This window comes from Ictalurus furcatus, chromosome 21 (assembly GCF_023375685.1).
Source record: "Ictalurus furcatus strain D&B chromosome 21, Billie_1.0, whole genome shotgun sequence".
In the NCBI taxonomy this organism is placed as follows: Eukaryota; Metazoa; Chordata; class Actinopteri; order Siluriformes; family Ictaluridae; genus Ictalurus; species Ictalurus furcatus.
This window is the reverse complement of record NC_071275.1, coordinates 18,542,865-18,560,035: the sequence shown is the minus strand read 5'-3', so window position 1 is coordinate 18,560,035 and position 17,171 is coordinate 18,542,865. Positions and strand designations below refer to the sequence as shown.

The following is a 17,171-nucleotide window of genomic DNA, read 5'->3' as shown; positions in this document are numbered from 1 at the left end:
CCTTCCATCGGTCATATGTCGGTCCTTTCACCCATGTGTCCATCTACTGTCGTCACACATCTATCTAGCCATCTGTTCGCTCACTCTTCCATCTGGCATGCATCAGTCCATCAATATTCTGTTCATTCCATACATCCATCCTTCCAGCCACTGGTCCGTTTGTCACATGCATCTAGCCACGAGTCGCCATCCATCCACCCATTTACCGAATTATACATCTAACCACTACTTTCTGGAGCTGTTTTCAGTCAGTCATCTGTCATCCATCTGAACATTCCTCCATCCAACCATACACTCATCTACTCGCCTGTCTCTCATTTATCAGTCCATCAATCTTCCGTTCATTCCATTCATCCATCCATCCACCCATTTGGCCATGTCGTATCCATCCCTCCATCTTTGGATATCCAATCCATCCATCCATCCATCTTTGGATATCCATCCAACCCTCCATCTTTGGACATCCATCCATCCCTCCATCCATCTCTCCATCTTTGGATATCCATCCATCCATCCATCCATCTTTGGATATCCAATCCATCCATCCATCCATCCATCTTTGGTTATCCATCCAGCCCTCTATCTTTGGACATCCGTCCATCCCTCCATCCATCGCTCCATCTTTGGATATCCATCCATCCATCCATCCATCCATCCATCCATCTTTGGATATCCAATACATCCATCCATCCATCTTTGGTTATCCATCCAGCCCTCTATCTCTGGACATCCGTCCATCCCTCCATCCATCGCTCCATCTTTGGATATCCATCCATCCATCCATCCATCCATCCATCCATCCAAATCCACTTACCAAACCATCAGTCTGTCAATTTATCCATCCCCGCTCCCCATGCAATCACCCATCTAACCACCTGCTCATTCACTCATCCCTCTATCCTGCCTTCTGTATTTCTCTGGGTTAATCCTATTGAAAGTGGTTTGGTGCACTGATGCTCTTGTACACGTTTTATCCTCTGTGCACTGTACGCAGCCGTGCTTTTTGACTCGTGTCTTTTGTGTTTGCGTCGTAATCCTGAAGTCTCGGTAATGTTTCCCATTGTATACGTCTAGATGGATTGGCATGACAATAGAAACAGACTTCGCTTGGTTAAATGAAATTTCTGTTCTTCCCTATGCTGCTGCGAATATTGATCATAACTGTCTGGAAATATGAATGTAATGTGTTATAAATGACAGCCTATGAGTAGTCAAATTATAGTGACGGCTCGGCCCTTTCCCCCCCCCCCTTATTTTCTTCGTCTTGAAAAGCTGACATATTAATATCATGCGGTGTTGCATTATGCATTATATATACTAGAGTATATGAGATTTTGACTCCATTTGTGCCTTGATGGGTTGGGTTGGGTTGTGTTGCCATTCCCCCCATAACCCCCCCCCCTCTCCACCCAAACACACACACACGCTCCCATGAAATCTTTGACCAAAATGTAAAAAAAAAAATATATCTTAATACAATAACCTGACGCATCTAGTCATTTGAAATAATTTCGAAACCACTGCATTATTGTAAAGAGCAAACATAACACTTACCTGAGGATGGGATTTAATTAAGCTGCGTGCACGCTTCAGCTATCCCACGCTTCTCCGATCGGCTATGATGATGCCATTTTAATAATGAATAGGATGAGAAGACCACAAACCAATTAGCCAGTGACATTTGGAGAAACAGCCAGGAGCGGAGCATATGGACGAATCCGGGCCTGTTCTTTTACTTAAATGCCATGTTGAGTTTGTTGGAGATGCCCTTACACATACAATATGCGTGTGGATGTGGTTCTGGCCATTTCTAAGGCTTGATGTTGTAGCCTTAGGCGATTCTTTTAATACTTCATTTAAGTTCATGCTCATTAACTAAGAGTCATTTTATAAGTAAGGAATAAAACACTTCAGGGCGTTCTCTTCTAGCAAACCTATCAATTACATGGTGGTGTGAGGCAGCCTGATGCAAAGCAGAGCGTGTCTACAAGTTGTTTTATTCCTCTTATACCTCTTGTATCCATTTGAAGTTACGTTTAATGCTGAGGGAAAAGTCAATAAAAGGTATCGTCAGCTTTACCAGTAACTGTTATGACGTGCTGACACTGGAGACTCCCTTTTTTTATTATTTATTTATTTTTTTAAACGCTGAATAAATCAGAAAATCAAGCCATACGGTCGCCTAGGTTGCTATAGAAACAATAACATATTAGCGCGTGCTCATGAAGCTGTAATAAACCCGTCATTCGAATTGCAACTGGAATTACTGAAAATTACTCAATATCCTCTGACCAATCAGAATCGAGAACCCGACTGCAATGTGGGTTAATGGCATCAGAGATAATATGTCTCGGCATTCTAACTCGCAAGCTTCTGATAGGAAGGCCTGAATCCTACCCACTGATTCACCGCTGTATTTTAAACCGGCGGATCTTCCGATTCCCGTATTAAGTGTTATTTTACTAAATAAAAGAAGTACTTGGGCATCACTGTTTACGCAGATCCAGCTTTTGAGAATGATGAGTGACTATTATAATCGAATAAATAGTTAACGATGATGACGGTTCATCAGTGAATCATGGGTCTGTCTCGTCTAATGAATGCTGCACGCAAAAGAGGTTTCCTCTCCGAACTCGCCTAGATGATGATGATGATGATGAGAATAATAGAAATAATAGCCATCTTGTTTAAATGCCACAACATTTCATTTGTCGCAGCTTCGATCGCTGTGTCTCGTCATTTTTAAGGAACGTCAATCCAGTAGATTTTAAATCGCGCAGGGGCAGGCATCAGTTTTAATTAGCTATTAAAACTGACGATTAGGTCTATTTTTGGAGTCGACGACCCTTGCTTCAGGCATGTCAGACATACACTCTGTGTCCACTTTATTAGGAAAAGTACTCCTGCGCTTTTATGAAATTATCCAATTAGAGAGTCCTGTGGCAGTAGGACAAGGCGTAAAATCAGGTCAAGCGCTTCAGTGAACGTTCACATCTGTACGGGGAACTAATAATGTGATCTCAGTGACTTTGACCGTACCGTGGTTGTTGGTCCCAGATGTGCTGGTTTGAGTATTCGGAAATTTTCACACACACAAAAAAAAACCATCCAGTGAGTGTCGGTTCAAGAAGACCACGTCGGAACCTGGAGGGAACCGAGACGGACGCCGAGAACGTGAACTTCCACGCAGAACGTAACCCGAGCTCAGGATCGAACCAGGGACCCTAGCGATGCGTTCGTGAGCTCTGTAGTCCTACCTTTTCAGAGTTCTACTATTTCTCCCATAAGGTCTGTCCAGCTCTACTGTCTTTTGATCTTTTTGCTCTCTGTCTCGCGTTCTCTCCACGTGGCATCGTTTCGATGCCAGTCCCCCGCTCTCTCTCCGGCTGCTTAAGGACACGTGAGGCAGGACAACACTCGGGCAGAATGAAAGGCAGCCAAGCAAACTGCTGGCGTTGGTAAATAAGCTTCAAATTAATTTGAGCTCATTAATTGGAAATCGTTTGCCGGGGGGGGGTTTCTGTGTTATCCCAATTACTTACGATGCAAGCGGAGATGTAGGAACATTGTCCATATTTTTTTTTTTTCTTTTCTTCTTTTGTGTCCTTAAGAAAGTGTAGGACGGGGAAGACGGGGGAGGGGGGAGACATGATCTGTTAAGGTAAGAGAATGTCAGCGATTTTCTTTTGTTATGTGCAGGAGATTTTTTTCCTGACCTTTCTGGAGACCTTATTGTGCTTTGGCGCAGTATTTAAATTGATTCCGTCTCGGAAAAAAGAGCACAAAATGAACTCGGGTCCCCGAAGTCCCGTTTCTCCCGGCGGTTTTAATCAGCCGCAAACAGATGGATTCTGAAAACGAGCTGTAAACAGGACAAACGCTAGACAACCTTTAATCTCGGCTCTTCGTGTTGCCGTACGTGTGTCAGACCGTGTAGCTGGGACGATATTAACGCTAATATGAAGTGGTTACACTAAGAGGGCCAAACTCGCGATTCTCTCAAATCCGTTACGATACTCAACAGATTTTTAATGCAAGTTCTGTTTAATTACATTAAATTGTCTTGGCATGCATAGTAAAATTTCTGTAAATAAATAAATGTAACGACATCTGACAATTTCCGCGAGAGTGTTACAAATTCTCAATTCTGATTGGTCAGACTGATTGGTGTTTATTTATTTTTCTGTAACAGCACAGCTCTATCAAGTCATTTCATAGCTTCTAGGAAAGGTTTAATGCTGGGAATGTCAGTGAAGCAAGTTCCTGTTATCGTCAACATTATAGCAGCTATAAACATAGAAGCAATTCCCTCACTTTATCTCAACATTATCAACAACAACAACAAAAGTGCAGCTTGTTCCATCATCATAGGTGTTCAATCGAGTTGAGATCTGGCGAGTGTGAAGGTCGTATCGTATGATTTCCATCATAATCCATCCAATGATCAGAGCATTCCACGAGCCCTCGTGCCCTGCAGGTGGGGGCGGCGGAGTCCTTCTAGAAGAGACCACGCTCATCGGGATCGAAATGTTTGGTCGTTGGATAAAGTGAAGAAGAACTGCGGTATTGATTTGCAGTTGTTCTGTTCTCTTGAAGTCGATCTTAACCAGACCAGCAAATTGAATAAATGCTCCCACAGCGATTTGTGATTTGGCTCCCACTTGGGGCAGCCAAACCGTCTTGTGTTGATACTAATTATGTGAGGGGACAGTGATTAAAATCACGAGCGTCATTTTTAGGATTTAACACACCTTTTTAGGAAAGTAGACTTTTAATTTTTTTATTTTTTTCCGAGTTAAGAAAGACCCAACTTATCCAGGGCAACCAGGATGTTTATTTCCGACATGTATTCATTTCCGCTCGGTTGATAGAACCCAAGCATGGGAGCTCGACGGTGCTGGGATTTAAACTCACGACCTTACGATCAGTAGTCCTAAGCCTTAACCAAATTCAAGGCCTTGATGCTCACGTACAAGACATTGTCTGGAACAGCGCCCCCTACCTCAACACTCTCCTCGAGGCTTACGTTCCCTCACACAATCTGCCATCGGTTAACTACCGACTCTTCGTAGCGCCTACTCAGCGTGGCTCAAGGTCCCTTTCCAGAACCTTCAAACTAACCGCTCCTCAGCGGTGGAATGAACTTCCGACCTCAATCCGGACCACGGAATCTCTCACCATCTTCAAAAAAAAACAGCTAAAGACCCACCTCTTCCGTGAACACTTAACCAACCCCTAAAAGTCCAACCCTCACATTATTCTTAAATAAATAAATAAATAAATAAATAAATAAATAAACTTCCTCTGGCTCTTACACGTCGACTTTGCACTCTTTGCTTTTCTAGAACTCAATTATAAATCTCGTACAGTAGCACTACTTGTACTGTTCTCCGCTTGATATATCGCTTCGCCTGTATTTCCTCATTTGTAAATCGCTTTGGATAAAAGTTTAGCATCCTCTAAATTAATAAATGTCCATGTAAACCACAGAGTCACAACTTCCCTTTGAAAACTCTGGGCCACTTTTCATTTATTGGGTCCGTGTTCTGTGAGTCGCTCAACGTTCCTGAGTAGGTTGTTAGTCCATCTAACGAGCCGTTGTGACATTTTGGGAAACGCATCCGGTACACACCTTGTTGCGTTGGGTGCTACTCATTTTAGGCCCACAGTTTTGCATCTTTTTTGAGTTTGGGTTGAATGGCAGGGATTTTGCCGGCTCGGAGTCGTGCGTGTTGTCCAGATGATCGCCCGTCATCGCCTGTCAGTCAAAGCTTGTACACGTTCCCCTGAGCGTCCCGCGTTTCTGAGCCGACACTTCACCTGTTCAGACCTTTTTACACCGCTGACCGTTTTCTCGATGCCGAGAGCTTGTATTTCTGCCTTTTTCTTTCCTATTTATGACCGCTCTCTCCGTCTGTCTCGTATTTCTTCTCAGATGCTAAAGAAATCGTTCTGAAGGCTCAGATCCTGGCAGGGGGCCGAGGCAAAGGGGTGTTTGACAGCGGCCTAAAAGGTGGAGTGCACTTAACCAAAGAGTGAGTGAGTTCCTTCTCTGGAAGATTGGACACGTTGTCCTCTCTCTCTAACGTTCTCGCTCTATCATTCTCTCTCTCTCTCTTTCTTTCCTACATTCTCCTTTGCTCTGTTGCTTTTTTCTGTCGCGCTTTCTTTAAAATTGACAACCCTCAGTCAACTGCTTTTTGCACGCTCACAGTCTCGCTCCGTTTTCTCAGCCATGTCTGGCCCTCAGGCCTCCATCTGTTGCACAATTTCTGTTGTTTTGTTTTGTTTTTCCTTTTTCCCCCTGACTCTCACCCTTTTATAAGATTTTTTTTTTTTTTTTCCCTCATAACATGGTCTTAATGACTAACCAGTTTCATGTGTTCCCAGCCCGGTGGTGGTGCAAGAGCTGGCCAATAAGATGCTCGGCTTCAACCTGACCACCAAGCAGACGCCGAAGGAGGGCGTCAAGGTCAACACGGTGAGTTCGCCTCCAGGAAGCAGGAGCTGCCGTATTCACACTCGATCTTTTACCTCGCTGCTCATAATCTGCTATTCCATTCCATTAAATTAATGACCAGGCTCAGGTTGTGAAAAAAAAAAAAAAAATCCCATTAGCATTTTTTTTTCTCTCTCTCTCTCTCTACCTCACCTCGTCCTTTCTTTCGTAGCTAGACGAGACACGCTCGCTTTGAAGCCTGTTCGTTTTCCTTCTATCTTAAATAAAAGAAGGGGAAAAAAAATCCTAGTTATGAAAAGGTGAAAACCACAGCCATTGAAGAGCCAGTGTGTCATCCCTCTGTCACTAACAAGCCACTCTCTCATTCTCTCTCTCTCTCTCTCTTTCAACTTTTTCTTTCACACACACTCCTGTCTGTGGCACAGAAAATATAAACACACACATGCCTACATATACAGATAATAAATGCTCGGTCCTGTTAGTGTTGTTTTGCTTTTGTTGTTCCTCATTTTGCAGCTGTGCGTGAGATGAGATTGGAGCATTGTGTCCCTTCACACGCCGCCCTCTGTTCCCGTTAGCCTGCTGGAGAAATGGAACAAAATGAACCTCACATTTATACTCTCATTTATTTGTAAACTGAAAAGCTAAAAGTCCAACAGCTGCTTTTTGCCACATTTACATATTTAAACTTTATTTTGGTTATTCTGGGAAGTTAGTCACTCCAAATCTGTATTAAAATGTCATCTTTTTCCCAATATTGTAAATTGCTTGGTTTTGTTTGTTTGTTTGTTTGTTTGTTTGTTTCGTCGAGGCACAAACAAACAAAGTCATTCTAAACAGGCAAATTAATCAAACCACTCATGCATGCATTTGCATATTGGAACATGATTGGCTGGTGCATGTCATGATGTGATATGTTTCATATGTGTGGCCTCTGTGGCTCGGTCCTCGTAAAGGAGGCGTGGCCTCTGTGGCTCGGTCCTAGTAAAGGAGGTGTGGCCTCTGTGGCTCGGTCCTAGTAAAGGAGGTGTGGCTTCTGTGGATCAGTCCTTGTAATGTAGGTGTAGCCTCTGTGGCTTAGTCCTTGTAAAGGAGGCGTGGCCTCCGTGGCTTAGTCCTAGTAGGAGGCGTGGCCTCTGTGGCTTAGTCCTAGTAGGAGGCGTGGTCTCTGGTTGACAATCGTTGTAAAGGAGGCGTGGTCTTGGTGGTCGTCAGTTCTAATAAAGGAGGTGTGGTCTCTGTAGCTCTCCATTAGAGAAGGAGGTGGGGCCTAATTGCCTGCCAGTTCATGTCCGAGGGTATTTACTGGAAAATTGTTCCAGGATTGGTTTCCGTGGGCGCAGTGTGTGCAGTCATAGACTGATTGATGATTGGAGTGTGTGTACAGAGGCGGATTGGAGGCCCTTTAAGAGGCTGTATTGTGATGTCGTTCTCTGTTTCCACAAACACAAAACCACTAGTGAGCTGTCACTGTGCCAGCAGCTTATCCGTTAATGTGGCTGTATTCATATAACACTACAGACGCAGTAACTTCTCTTCCAGATGCACGCACACACACACACACACACACACACACACACACACACACACACACATACACACACACACACACGCACAGTCTCCCAGTTCTTGTCCATGTCCACGCTTTAAAAACGGGTCTCTGTGGTTGCAGGTGATGGTCGCCGAGGCTCTAGATATCTCTAGGGAGACGTATTTTGCCATCCTGATGGACCGCTCGTGTAATGGACCCGTGATGGTGGGCAGCCCACAGGGGGGAGTGGACATTGAGGAGGTGGCAGCCAAAACACCAGACCTTATCTACAAGGTATACACACACACGCGCGCGCACACACACCTCTCTCATATTCACTTCTACACTCTGTAGAGCTCAGGAAGTCTATATCCTATTTCTTCATCCATCCAAACATCTTCCCTCTTGCTCACTCTCGTTTAGATCAATCGATCGATTTATCTATCTGTCTGTCTCCATCCATACATCATTTTCTGTTTTTCTATCTATCTATCTATCTATTATCTGTATCAGTCTATCTGTCAGCCTGTTATCCATCCATTCTCTCTCTCTCTCTCTGTATTATTGCATCCTTTACTATGTTAATATGAATACACACTCTGTATCTAATCAGTCCCGCTGACGGTCTCTCTCGCTCGCTCTCTTTATTTCTTCCTTCCTTTCTCTCTCTGTCTCTCTCCCTCCCTCCCTCCCATCCTCACTTCAATCTCTCTCTCCATCTTTCCCTCCACAGGAAATCATCGATATTTTCGAAGGCGTTCGAGACGACCAGGCGCTGCGCATGGCAGCTAATTTGGGCTTCAAAGGGCCGCTGGAGAGGCAGGTAATGGAACAGGAGTCGGAGCAGAGCACCAAAACAACACACACCCTGACACGGCTATTGCGCTAATACGCCGGCTAAACGCTGTGTATGCTGGGCTTTAGTGCGAACATCGCCGATCCACAGAGGCATCAGTAGTCTGTGCGGCGTTTATTTCAGCTATAAATGACTCACTGATGTGCCGTAACTGCCGTGGCTATAAACGATAAGCCCTGATTTAAATCTTCACTGGGCTTTAAAGACATTTAGAGGTTATCTCCATCCCACTTCTGCCAGGCAGTGATATATACGGCCAGCTCCCGACCTCCAGGAGCTATCTCCTGCTTATTTTAATTCTCCTTCTGTTTTTTTTCCCCCCCCTCTTCTCCTGTTTTTTTTTTCCCTGCTTCTCCTCCTACACAATTTTTGTTGTAATCAAAAAATGTTGCATCAGTCAAGTAGCATCGTATCAAAACTTCATTCCAAGCTCTTTTCAGTGATTCGTTCGAAATGCGGCATTCGTATAAATCAACTTAATGAAGCCCATTTTTAAAGGGTTATGAGCACATAGCACACACTGATGCGTCTGTGTGTTCATACATTGATTCAAACAACCAGAGGAAATTTAAATTATTAGTCAAGTGTGCAGCTTGTCAGATTTCTGCTACAGTCATCCTTTTAATGCGTTTAATAAGGATGATTTGCAAACAGATATTCCGCTCAGAACTAATGAAATTTCTGTTGGAGGAGTACCGTTTAAACAAGTTGGATATATTGAATACATTTAGTCAAATAAAGTGGGGGAAAAAATCTGTCCTTGATACAGTCAACCGTATGAGTCTGTATTTCTTCACATGGATGAATCTGTGCATCAGAATACTGATACACACAGGCCACGCCTCCTTCATTGATACTGATGCACATAGGCCACACCTCCTTCATTGATACTGATGCACATAGGCCACGCCTCCTTCATTGATAATGATGCACATAGGCCACGCCTCCTTCATTGATACTGATACACACAGGCCACCCCTCCTTCATTGATATTGATGCACACAGGCCACGCCTCCTTCATTGATACTGATGCACATAGGCCATGCCTCCTTCATTGATACTGTTGCACATAGGCCACGCCTCCTTCATTGATACTGATACACATAGGCCATGCCTCCTTCATTGATACTGATGCACAAAGGCCATGCCTCCTTCATTGATACTGATGCACATAGGCCACGCCTCCTTCATTGATACTGATGCACATAGGCCACGCCTCCTTAAATGATACTGATGCACATAGGCCATGCCTCCTTCATTGATACTGATGCACATAGGCCACACCTCCTTCACTGTTACTGATGTGCACATAGGCCACACCTCCTTCATTGTTACTGATGTGCACAGGCCACGCCTCCTTCATTGTTACTGATGTGCACAGGCCGCGCCGCCTTCATTGTTACTGATGTGCACAGGCCACACCTCCTTCACTGATACTGATGTGCACAGGCCACGCCTACTTCACTGATACTGATGTGCACAGGCCACGCCTCCTTCACTGATACTAATGCACACAGGCCACGTGTATACATAAGTTCACAATAGTCAATTAGTGTATTTTGTGTGTGTGTGTGTGTGTGTGTTTTATTTGTGTGGGACAGGGCCTTGTTTGTTTCCTTAATCATAATCTTTCTTTACGCATCTGTCCCAGGCTGCAGATCAAATTAAGAAGCTGTATGATCTCTTCCTGAAAGTTGACGCCACTCAAGTGGAAGTGAATCCACTCGGCGAGACTCCCGAAGGACAAGGTGGGACACTTTAACATTCTGAAACGTGTGTGTTAATTTATGGGAGAAACCACCACTGGTTGAGGTTGTGAAAGAGAGACAGTGTGTGAGACATGACAAGGACGCAGTTGCTAGATGTGTATCCACAGGGCTCCAAAACATTTTGAGGAACTAAAGAATTATTTATAATATAATTTTATTTGTTGTTGTTTTTGTGACAGCTTCCCATAATGGCGTTGACTTGGACTCAACCGGAGATCTTTTTTTTCTTGGCCTATAAAGTCAGAAGGTCTAAACTTGAAGACATTTCTCCATTCCACTTCACTTCAGTGACCATTAAGGAATTTCATGATTGAGCAGAAGTAATGAAGAGCGTCTGCTTAGTGGAGCAGCATCTTTAAGATTAAACTGCAAGCTCGGTTACGGGGTGTGTAGAGGGATAGAAGGGTTGGGAGAAATAAAAAAAGAAAAGAGTTCAGTCATTTCAGCCAATTATCACCTGGTTTCACCTGCTACTGTCTCAGGAGCACTTTGCTTGCACAGTTGCCGAAGGACTTTTGTTCTAAATGTCCTGTTTTTCTGGAAACTTCAACTTCAACTTCTACTACATTACTGGAGCACGCTGCAGTTACTTCCTTGAAGAATGAGATCGGTGACATTGAGGAAAAGCTGGACATGTAGAAAATGCTGAAATTACGAATGATCCAAAAAGGGAGTTATGTAGAGCATGATGAGTTCACTGTGGGAGATGCAGATGAGGGTGAGTAACAGACATTGGAAGAAAGAAAGAGATGGTGAAATGAGGAGTTGCAGAGATGTAATAAAGGAGAAAGAATCAAGTTGAGATTAGTAGAACAGGAGAGATGGAGTGAATGGGGATGAAGTGAGAACTCTAAGCACGACTCTGATTAGAGCTGCTTTCTCCATCATTCCGTTCCTCATCCACTCACGGCGTTAGTGAGAGCACGTCTCAGAAAGTAAGAGTCTGGTTCGGCTGTACGAGAGAGACTGAGCGTTAGTGTTCGGCTTTCCGGATGAGCTCGGGGACTTGTGTACTTCAATCTCCATCCTCAGAACTGCATTACTGCCCCCAAAATGCATGAATGATCACGCTGAACTGCACGGCAGCCATTAAACTGCACGGCCGTCACTGATGGCATCTCCAGGGGTTGGGATTTACAGCGAGAAGATTGATCGCAGGATGAGATGGGGGAGGGAATGAGAGGCATCACAGCCCGGTTTCCTGGTTCGTTGACATTTTAACGAGGTCTTGAGGAAGGTTAATTATGCACATGTGGAATTTTGCTTTGAATAGTGGCTTGTAAAGATTGCCCATGTTGTTGATGTTTAACATTCATTAACATGGATTTTTTTTTTCTTTTTAATTGTTATTCTCGAATCGTACGTAATATAAAGGAGTGTTATTGGCTGTGTGTCATTTCTTAAAAGCAAAAAAAAAGACAAGCGGAAAAGTTATTAAGGGTGCATTGTGTGTGCAATGTGATTTGTTAGTCAAGTTGTAAAGATCCAACCCATTTGAAGGTCCACCATTGGTACACCATTAGCCCAGGAAATGGACGTTTGGTGTCGTCTGTCAGAACTGAAACTAGACGTCACGTCTTTTTTTTTTTTTCGTAGTTGTGTGCTTCGATGCCAAAATCAACTTCGATGACAACGCAGAGTTCCGACAGAAAGACGTCTTCGCCATGGACAACACGGCCGAGAGCGACCCCACGGAGACCGAGGCGGCCAAATACGACCTCAAATACATCGGCCTGGACGGCAACATTGCTTGCTTTGGTAAGTTTGTTTTATTGATTATGGAACGAAACGGGTAGATGTTCGAATTTTGGTGGAAAACGCATCGTCGGCTTGTGAAACGTCCGTGATGCGTTTGACACTGACATGGCTTAGACGTGAGACTCGGACTTACCTTGATTCTGAAAGAATGATGAAATGTTTGTTAGGCATGTATTGATATGGACGTTTGCTGAGAAGTTCTAGGTTAAAGCTCTTGGTCAGGGGGTCAGACGACAGTGTTTCTTTGCTACTCCTGGGACACGAACGCACAACCTTCCATCCTTTACTGTAATGCAGAAAACTAATGAATAAGCTCCAACCCCAAACTTAAAACCCTTTCGACTGTAGATCTGTGCAAGTGCCTCCAAGTCTTGCAATTGGAACCTAATTATAGTGGGCTGGCATGTATTAGTGTATTGGTAAATTGAGTGCGCAGAGTTTGCGTGTTCCCCCCCGTGCTTCGGGGTTTCCTTTGGGTGCTCCGGTTTCCTCCCACAGTCCCGAGACACGCGTCGTAGGCCGATTGGCATCTCTAAATTGTCCGTAGTGTGCGATTGTGCCCTGCAATGGGTTGGCACCCCATCCAGAGTGTCCCGAGTTCCCTGGGATAGGCTCCAGACTCCTCGCGACCCTGTGTAGGATAAACGGTATGGAAAATGGATGGATGGATAATTCATTTACAATGAACCAAAACGCGATACATCCCAAGCATGAATCACACAATGTATTGAATAGTATTGTGACATAGCTGTCAACTGGGTGAAAGGAAGAAAGCCTCCTTAAGACAAGCCAACATAGCCGTTTTTTTTTCTTCCCCAGACTACATTTCTAGTTCCATTTGAAAGCAGAACACGTTCAGGGTGTTATCACCAATTTCAAACGGCCTCGTCACGGTGGGTTTTATTTAGATCTGATCTTAAACATGTAACTTTATTAAGGCATAACCAAATGGGTTCTGCTTGTGATTGAACCTGCCAGAAGCGATGACTTCCAATTAGAGAGAAAGGCCTCGAAAAGTGCCTCGAACAAGGCAGATTGGCTGAGAGATTGTTCTAGCTGTCATTAAAGCAGCTTCTCAGTAGACATAAAAGACATAAAAAGGTTTTTAAAGTGTTGAACAAACGAGACGCCAGAAAGCAGAAGAAACAATCCACCAAAAGTGTATCACTCTCGCTCTCTTGCTCTCTCTCACACTCATACACACCTACACCTACACATAGAGGTGGTGGTTTGTGTGCAAGTTTTTTTTTTCTTCTTTTTTTCCCAAGGCTGGTTTTGGAGTTCTTGCCAAGCTTCAGCCTTTCGTCTGAGATTCAGGAATAAGCCGGAGGAAAACACTCGAGCACTTGGCTCTGCTACAGCATGGACTAATTAGGCAGGCTCAATGGCCCAGCTAACGCTGCAACTGCTAATGTCGCTGGTGTCCAGTACTCGTTTAATCTAATTCACTTATCCATCTGTTTGCCAGGATGATGGAGAATTAGACTTGTGTTCTGTGCAGTTAGTGCTGGGTAGAGTAATTATTTACTGTGTTTTATGGACTATAGGATGCTCTGTTGCTGTGAATTACACAGTTTTGTATTCCTGTAACTACGATATGCCAATTAGTGTTTATACTGTAGGTGTGCTGCTCCAGCTGTTGCGGGAGTTTTTATTGTAGCTGTTACAGTTGACTTTTTTGAATTTCCTCTTTGGGCTTTTACTCGAGTTTCGTATACGAGTTTTTATTCGAGTTTCCTATTTGAGTTTATTTCTTATTTCAGTAGGTGCGTTACTCCAGGAAGTACAGTAGTTTGGAAATGTATTCAGATTAACAGTAGGCATGCTAGTCCAGCTGTTACATGCAGGATCACTGACATAACAAAATCGACTACTTTAATGTACTAAATTTGAAGTACATTAAAGGGTTCAACATCAAACACTGCTATATGATGACTTCATTAGGATAGACTTACAGGTATGGCCAAGGGATTAAAGTCCTTGTTAAACTATGTAACAATACCAACGTTATGTAAAACAAAAAAGGTCGGGTGCTTCTTTTGCTACTTAGCAGTCCATACAGGGTTTTACAGAGGGTTTTTTTTTTGTGATTGTTGCAGCCAAAAATGCTTGAATTTTTTTCATTTTTTTTGCGTGTTTTTTTTTTAATTTGCGGAAAACTAATTGGCGAAATTTGGCGATTGAACAAATTGTTGGTAAATGAGACCTTTTAGCTGTACACGTGTTCGACGCACGTGAATCGGCAAGGGCTTTGGCTGAATGCGCGTTGTGACGAGGTCACACTGGCCCAAATCTGAATTAAATCAGCGGTCATTTTGAAAAATTTCCAAATATGGTGGGGTTTGCTTGATGTTCCGTTCATTTCCGCGGTCGCAAAAACACGAAATCCTGGTGAGACTGACTTACAAATCAACTTGTATATTTCATTACAGGATTTAATGAGGTTTGTCCTAATTCCTAAACCGTGCACACTTGCTATGTTACCGTTTATTGTGGACAATCGGAGTTGCGAGAGTTTATTGGCTAAAAGTTTTTGCACTGTAGTGCATCTGCGTTGTTGTTGTTTTTGTGCTCTTTCACCCAGTGCTGTGACATTTACAGCTCATTTTTGCTGCGTATCGTGTAGCCCAGTACCACGACCTCATATGCCCTGCCTGCGTTTTCTGAATTCAGTAGTATGAAAATTAGCTTATGGATAATAGATAACACGTTCTTCCTCTAATTTTCTAACTGTAGACGTATAGAACGATGCAAACCAACTCATCAACTGATTTATCATAATTCGGATCATTATTTTATGTCGTTACAGTCAATGGTGCTGGCCTTGCCATGGCGACATGCGACATCATCGACCTGCATGGCGGGAAACCGGCAAACTTCCTGGACCTGGGCGGAGGAGTGAAGGAGAACCAGGTGTACGCAGCTTTCAAACTGCTCACTGCTGATCCCAAGGTAAGAAAACCTCCTCTGTTGTAATGATGGCTTTCAGGAAGTAAAGACCAAGCTGTGGGATGAAATGTTTCTCTAGCACCATGGGACACGACACATGACTATTAGTAGGACAGTGCAACAAAATAGACATACACTATACAGCCAAAGGTTTATAGACCCTTGAGCATCGCACCCGTATGTGCTTGATGAACATCCCATTCCAGATTTATTCCCCCCTTTACTGTTATAAAAGCTCCCCTCTTTTGGGAAGGGTTTCCGCTTGATTTGCGAGCGGGGCTGTGGGGATTTGTGTTCATTTAGCCATTAGTGAGGTGATGTCTAGTGAGGAGGCCTGGGATGCAGTCAGTGTTCCGGTTCATCTCAAAAGTGTTTAATGGGGTTGAGGTCAGGGCTCTGTGCAGGACACGTGAGTTCTTCCATTCCAACCTTGACAAATGATATCTTCTTAGACCTTACTTTGTGCACAGGGGCATTGTCATGCTTGGGCCTCTTAATTCCAGTGAAGGGAAAAGTGTAAATCTACAGCATACAAAGACACTTTATACTATTCTATAAGTGTGCTTCAAACTACTTATGGGTGTGATAGTCAAGTGTCCAAATACTTTTGGCCATACAGTGCATCATGGACGTTGTTAAAGGGTGACTTGTTGAATGATCCAATAAACAAGATTAGTTAAATGTATAATATAACTTTGTTAAATGATTCTTTGATAAATAATTAAACCATTTTAATAGTCTAGAGTTAGGTTTAAGGGACACGTAGTTTCATAACGTTGATTTGTGAGTGACAAGAGACTCCAGCCTGATTTGCTAAACAAATTATTTTTAAACATGGGTTAGTGTTAGAATGACGGTTAGGGATAAATATCTTCATAACGTCGATCTGAGAGTGACTGAGGGATTTCAGCGTGTCCATCTCTTCATCACAGCCATCCATCAGGTTTGTACTGTTATTTCCACAGACTCTCTACACACACACACACTCATTCCTTGAAACTCATTTATCCTCCTTCATTCCTCATCACTCAAAACTGAGAGTCTGAGAAGCGAGCTTCTGTTCACAGTAAGCCGGAACGTTCCATCCTTGCAGCACCGGTAACCCGTGCCGGAGCCACGTGATACGATACGGCAGCGCTAATCATTTGTTTACATTCACCTTAATCTCACATGCGGTTACACCTCGCATTTATTTTGCTGCGGGTCTGAGCGCGCGTCGACGTCTTCATCCCCGGCTTACAGAAACGCGCGTATCTGTTCCTGTGTTTCCTCGACCCAAGCACGAGCGCCGAGGTGTAATACGTGACTGCCGTCCTGAGAGCAATGAATTTTAAACAGGCTCTCACTGGCTGATGTATTATTCTGCTCAGCTATCTAAGGTGTATTTATTATTTTTTTGCCATGCATAAATCCATCACAGTGCACTGGAAGACAAAAAAAAAAAAAACTATAAAAAGGAAGAGACAGGAAGTGGAGTTTCTTACATCCTGTCCAGAGGATCAGTCTTGTCGGTTATTTTCTCCGACTAAAGATGAATGTTGTGTATGTTTAAGCAGTTTTTAAATGATTTATAGTACGGCACTGTTTTGATGGAGAATGAGGACGAGAGTAATGTTGGCCTCTTTTTTGGGGGGCGCTACTCTCTCATTTTTATTTCTCGCTCGCTCTCTATCTCTTTATCTTGGTCCCTCTCAGTTGAGGGATTTGCATTTCACAGGAGCATTCTGTGCCACCTCTCGCATGTGCTGGGAATTTTAATCAGAATGTTAATTATTCTGTCTCTAACAGGATAAAAATCTGCATTTGCATTTCTCCAAACTCGGTGGAGCTTTTGCACTCTAAAATTCC

At 43.5% G+C, this 17,171-nt stretch overlaps 1 protein-coding gene across 1 annotated transcript in view; it reads left to right on the top strand.

Annotated features, from left to right (window-relative positions):
• Window positions 1-17,171, top strand: part of suclg2 (succinate-CoA ligase GDP-forming subunit beta) — an 89,951-nt gene that overhangs the window by 33,352 nt on the left and 39,428 nt on the right. Inside the window, exons 3-9 of the mRNA XM_053652421.1 lie at window positions 5,936-6,035; window positions 6,391-6,481; window positions 8,133-8,285; window positions 8,725-8,814; window positions 10,499-10,595; window positions 12,213-12,374; window positions 15,184-15,326. Coding sequence (XP_053508396.1) covers window positions 5,936-6,035; window positions 6,391-6,481; window positions 8,133-8,285; window positions 8,725-8,814; window positions 10,499-10,595; window positions 12,213-12,374; window positions 15,184-15,326 — 836 coding nt within the window. The remainder of the gene's footprint in view (window positions 1-5,935; window positions 6,036-6,390; window positions 6,482-8,132; window positions 8,286-8,724; window positions 8,815-10,498; window positions 10,596-12,212; window positions 12,375-15,183; window positions 15,327-17,171) is intronic.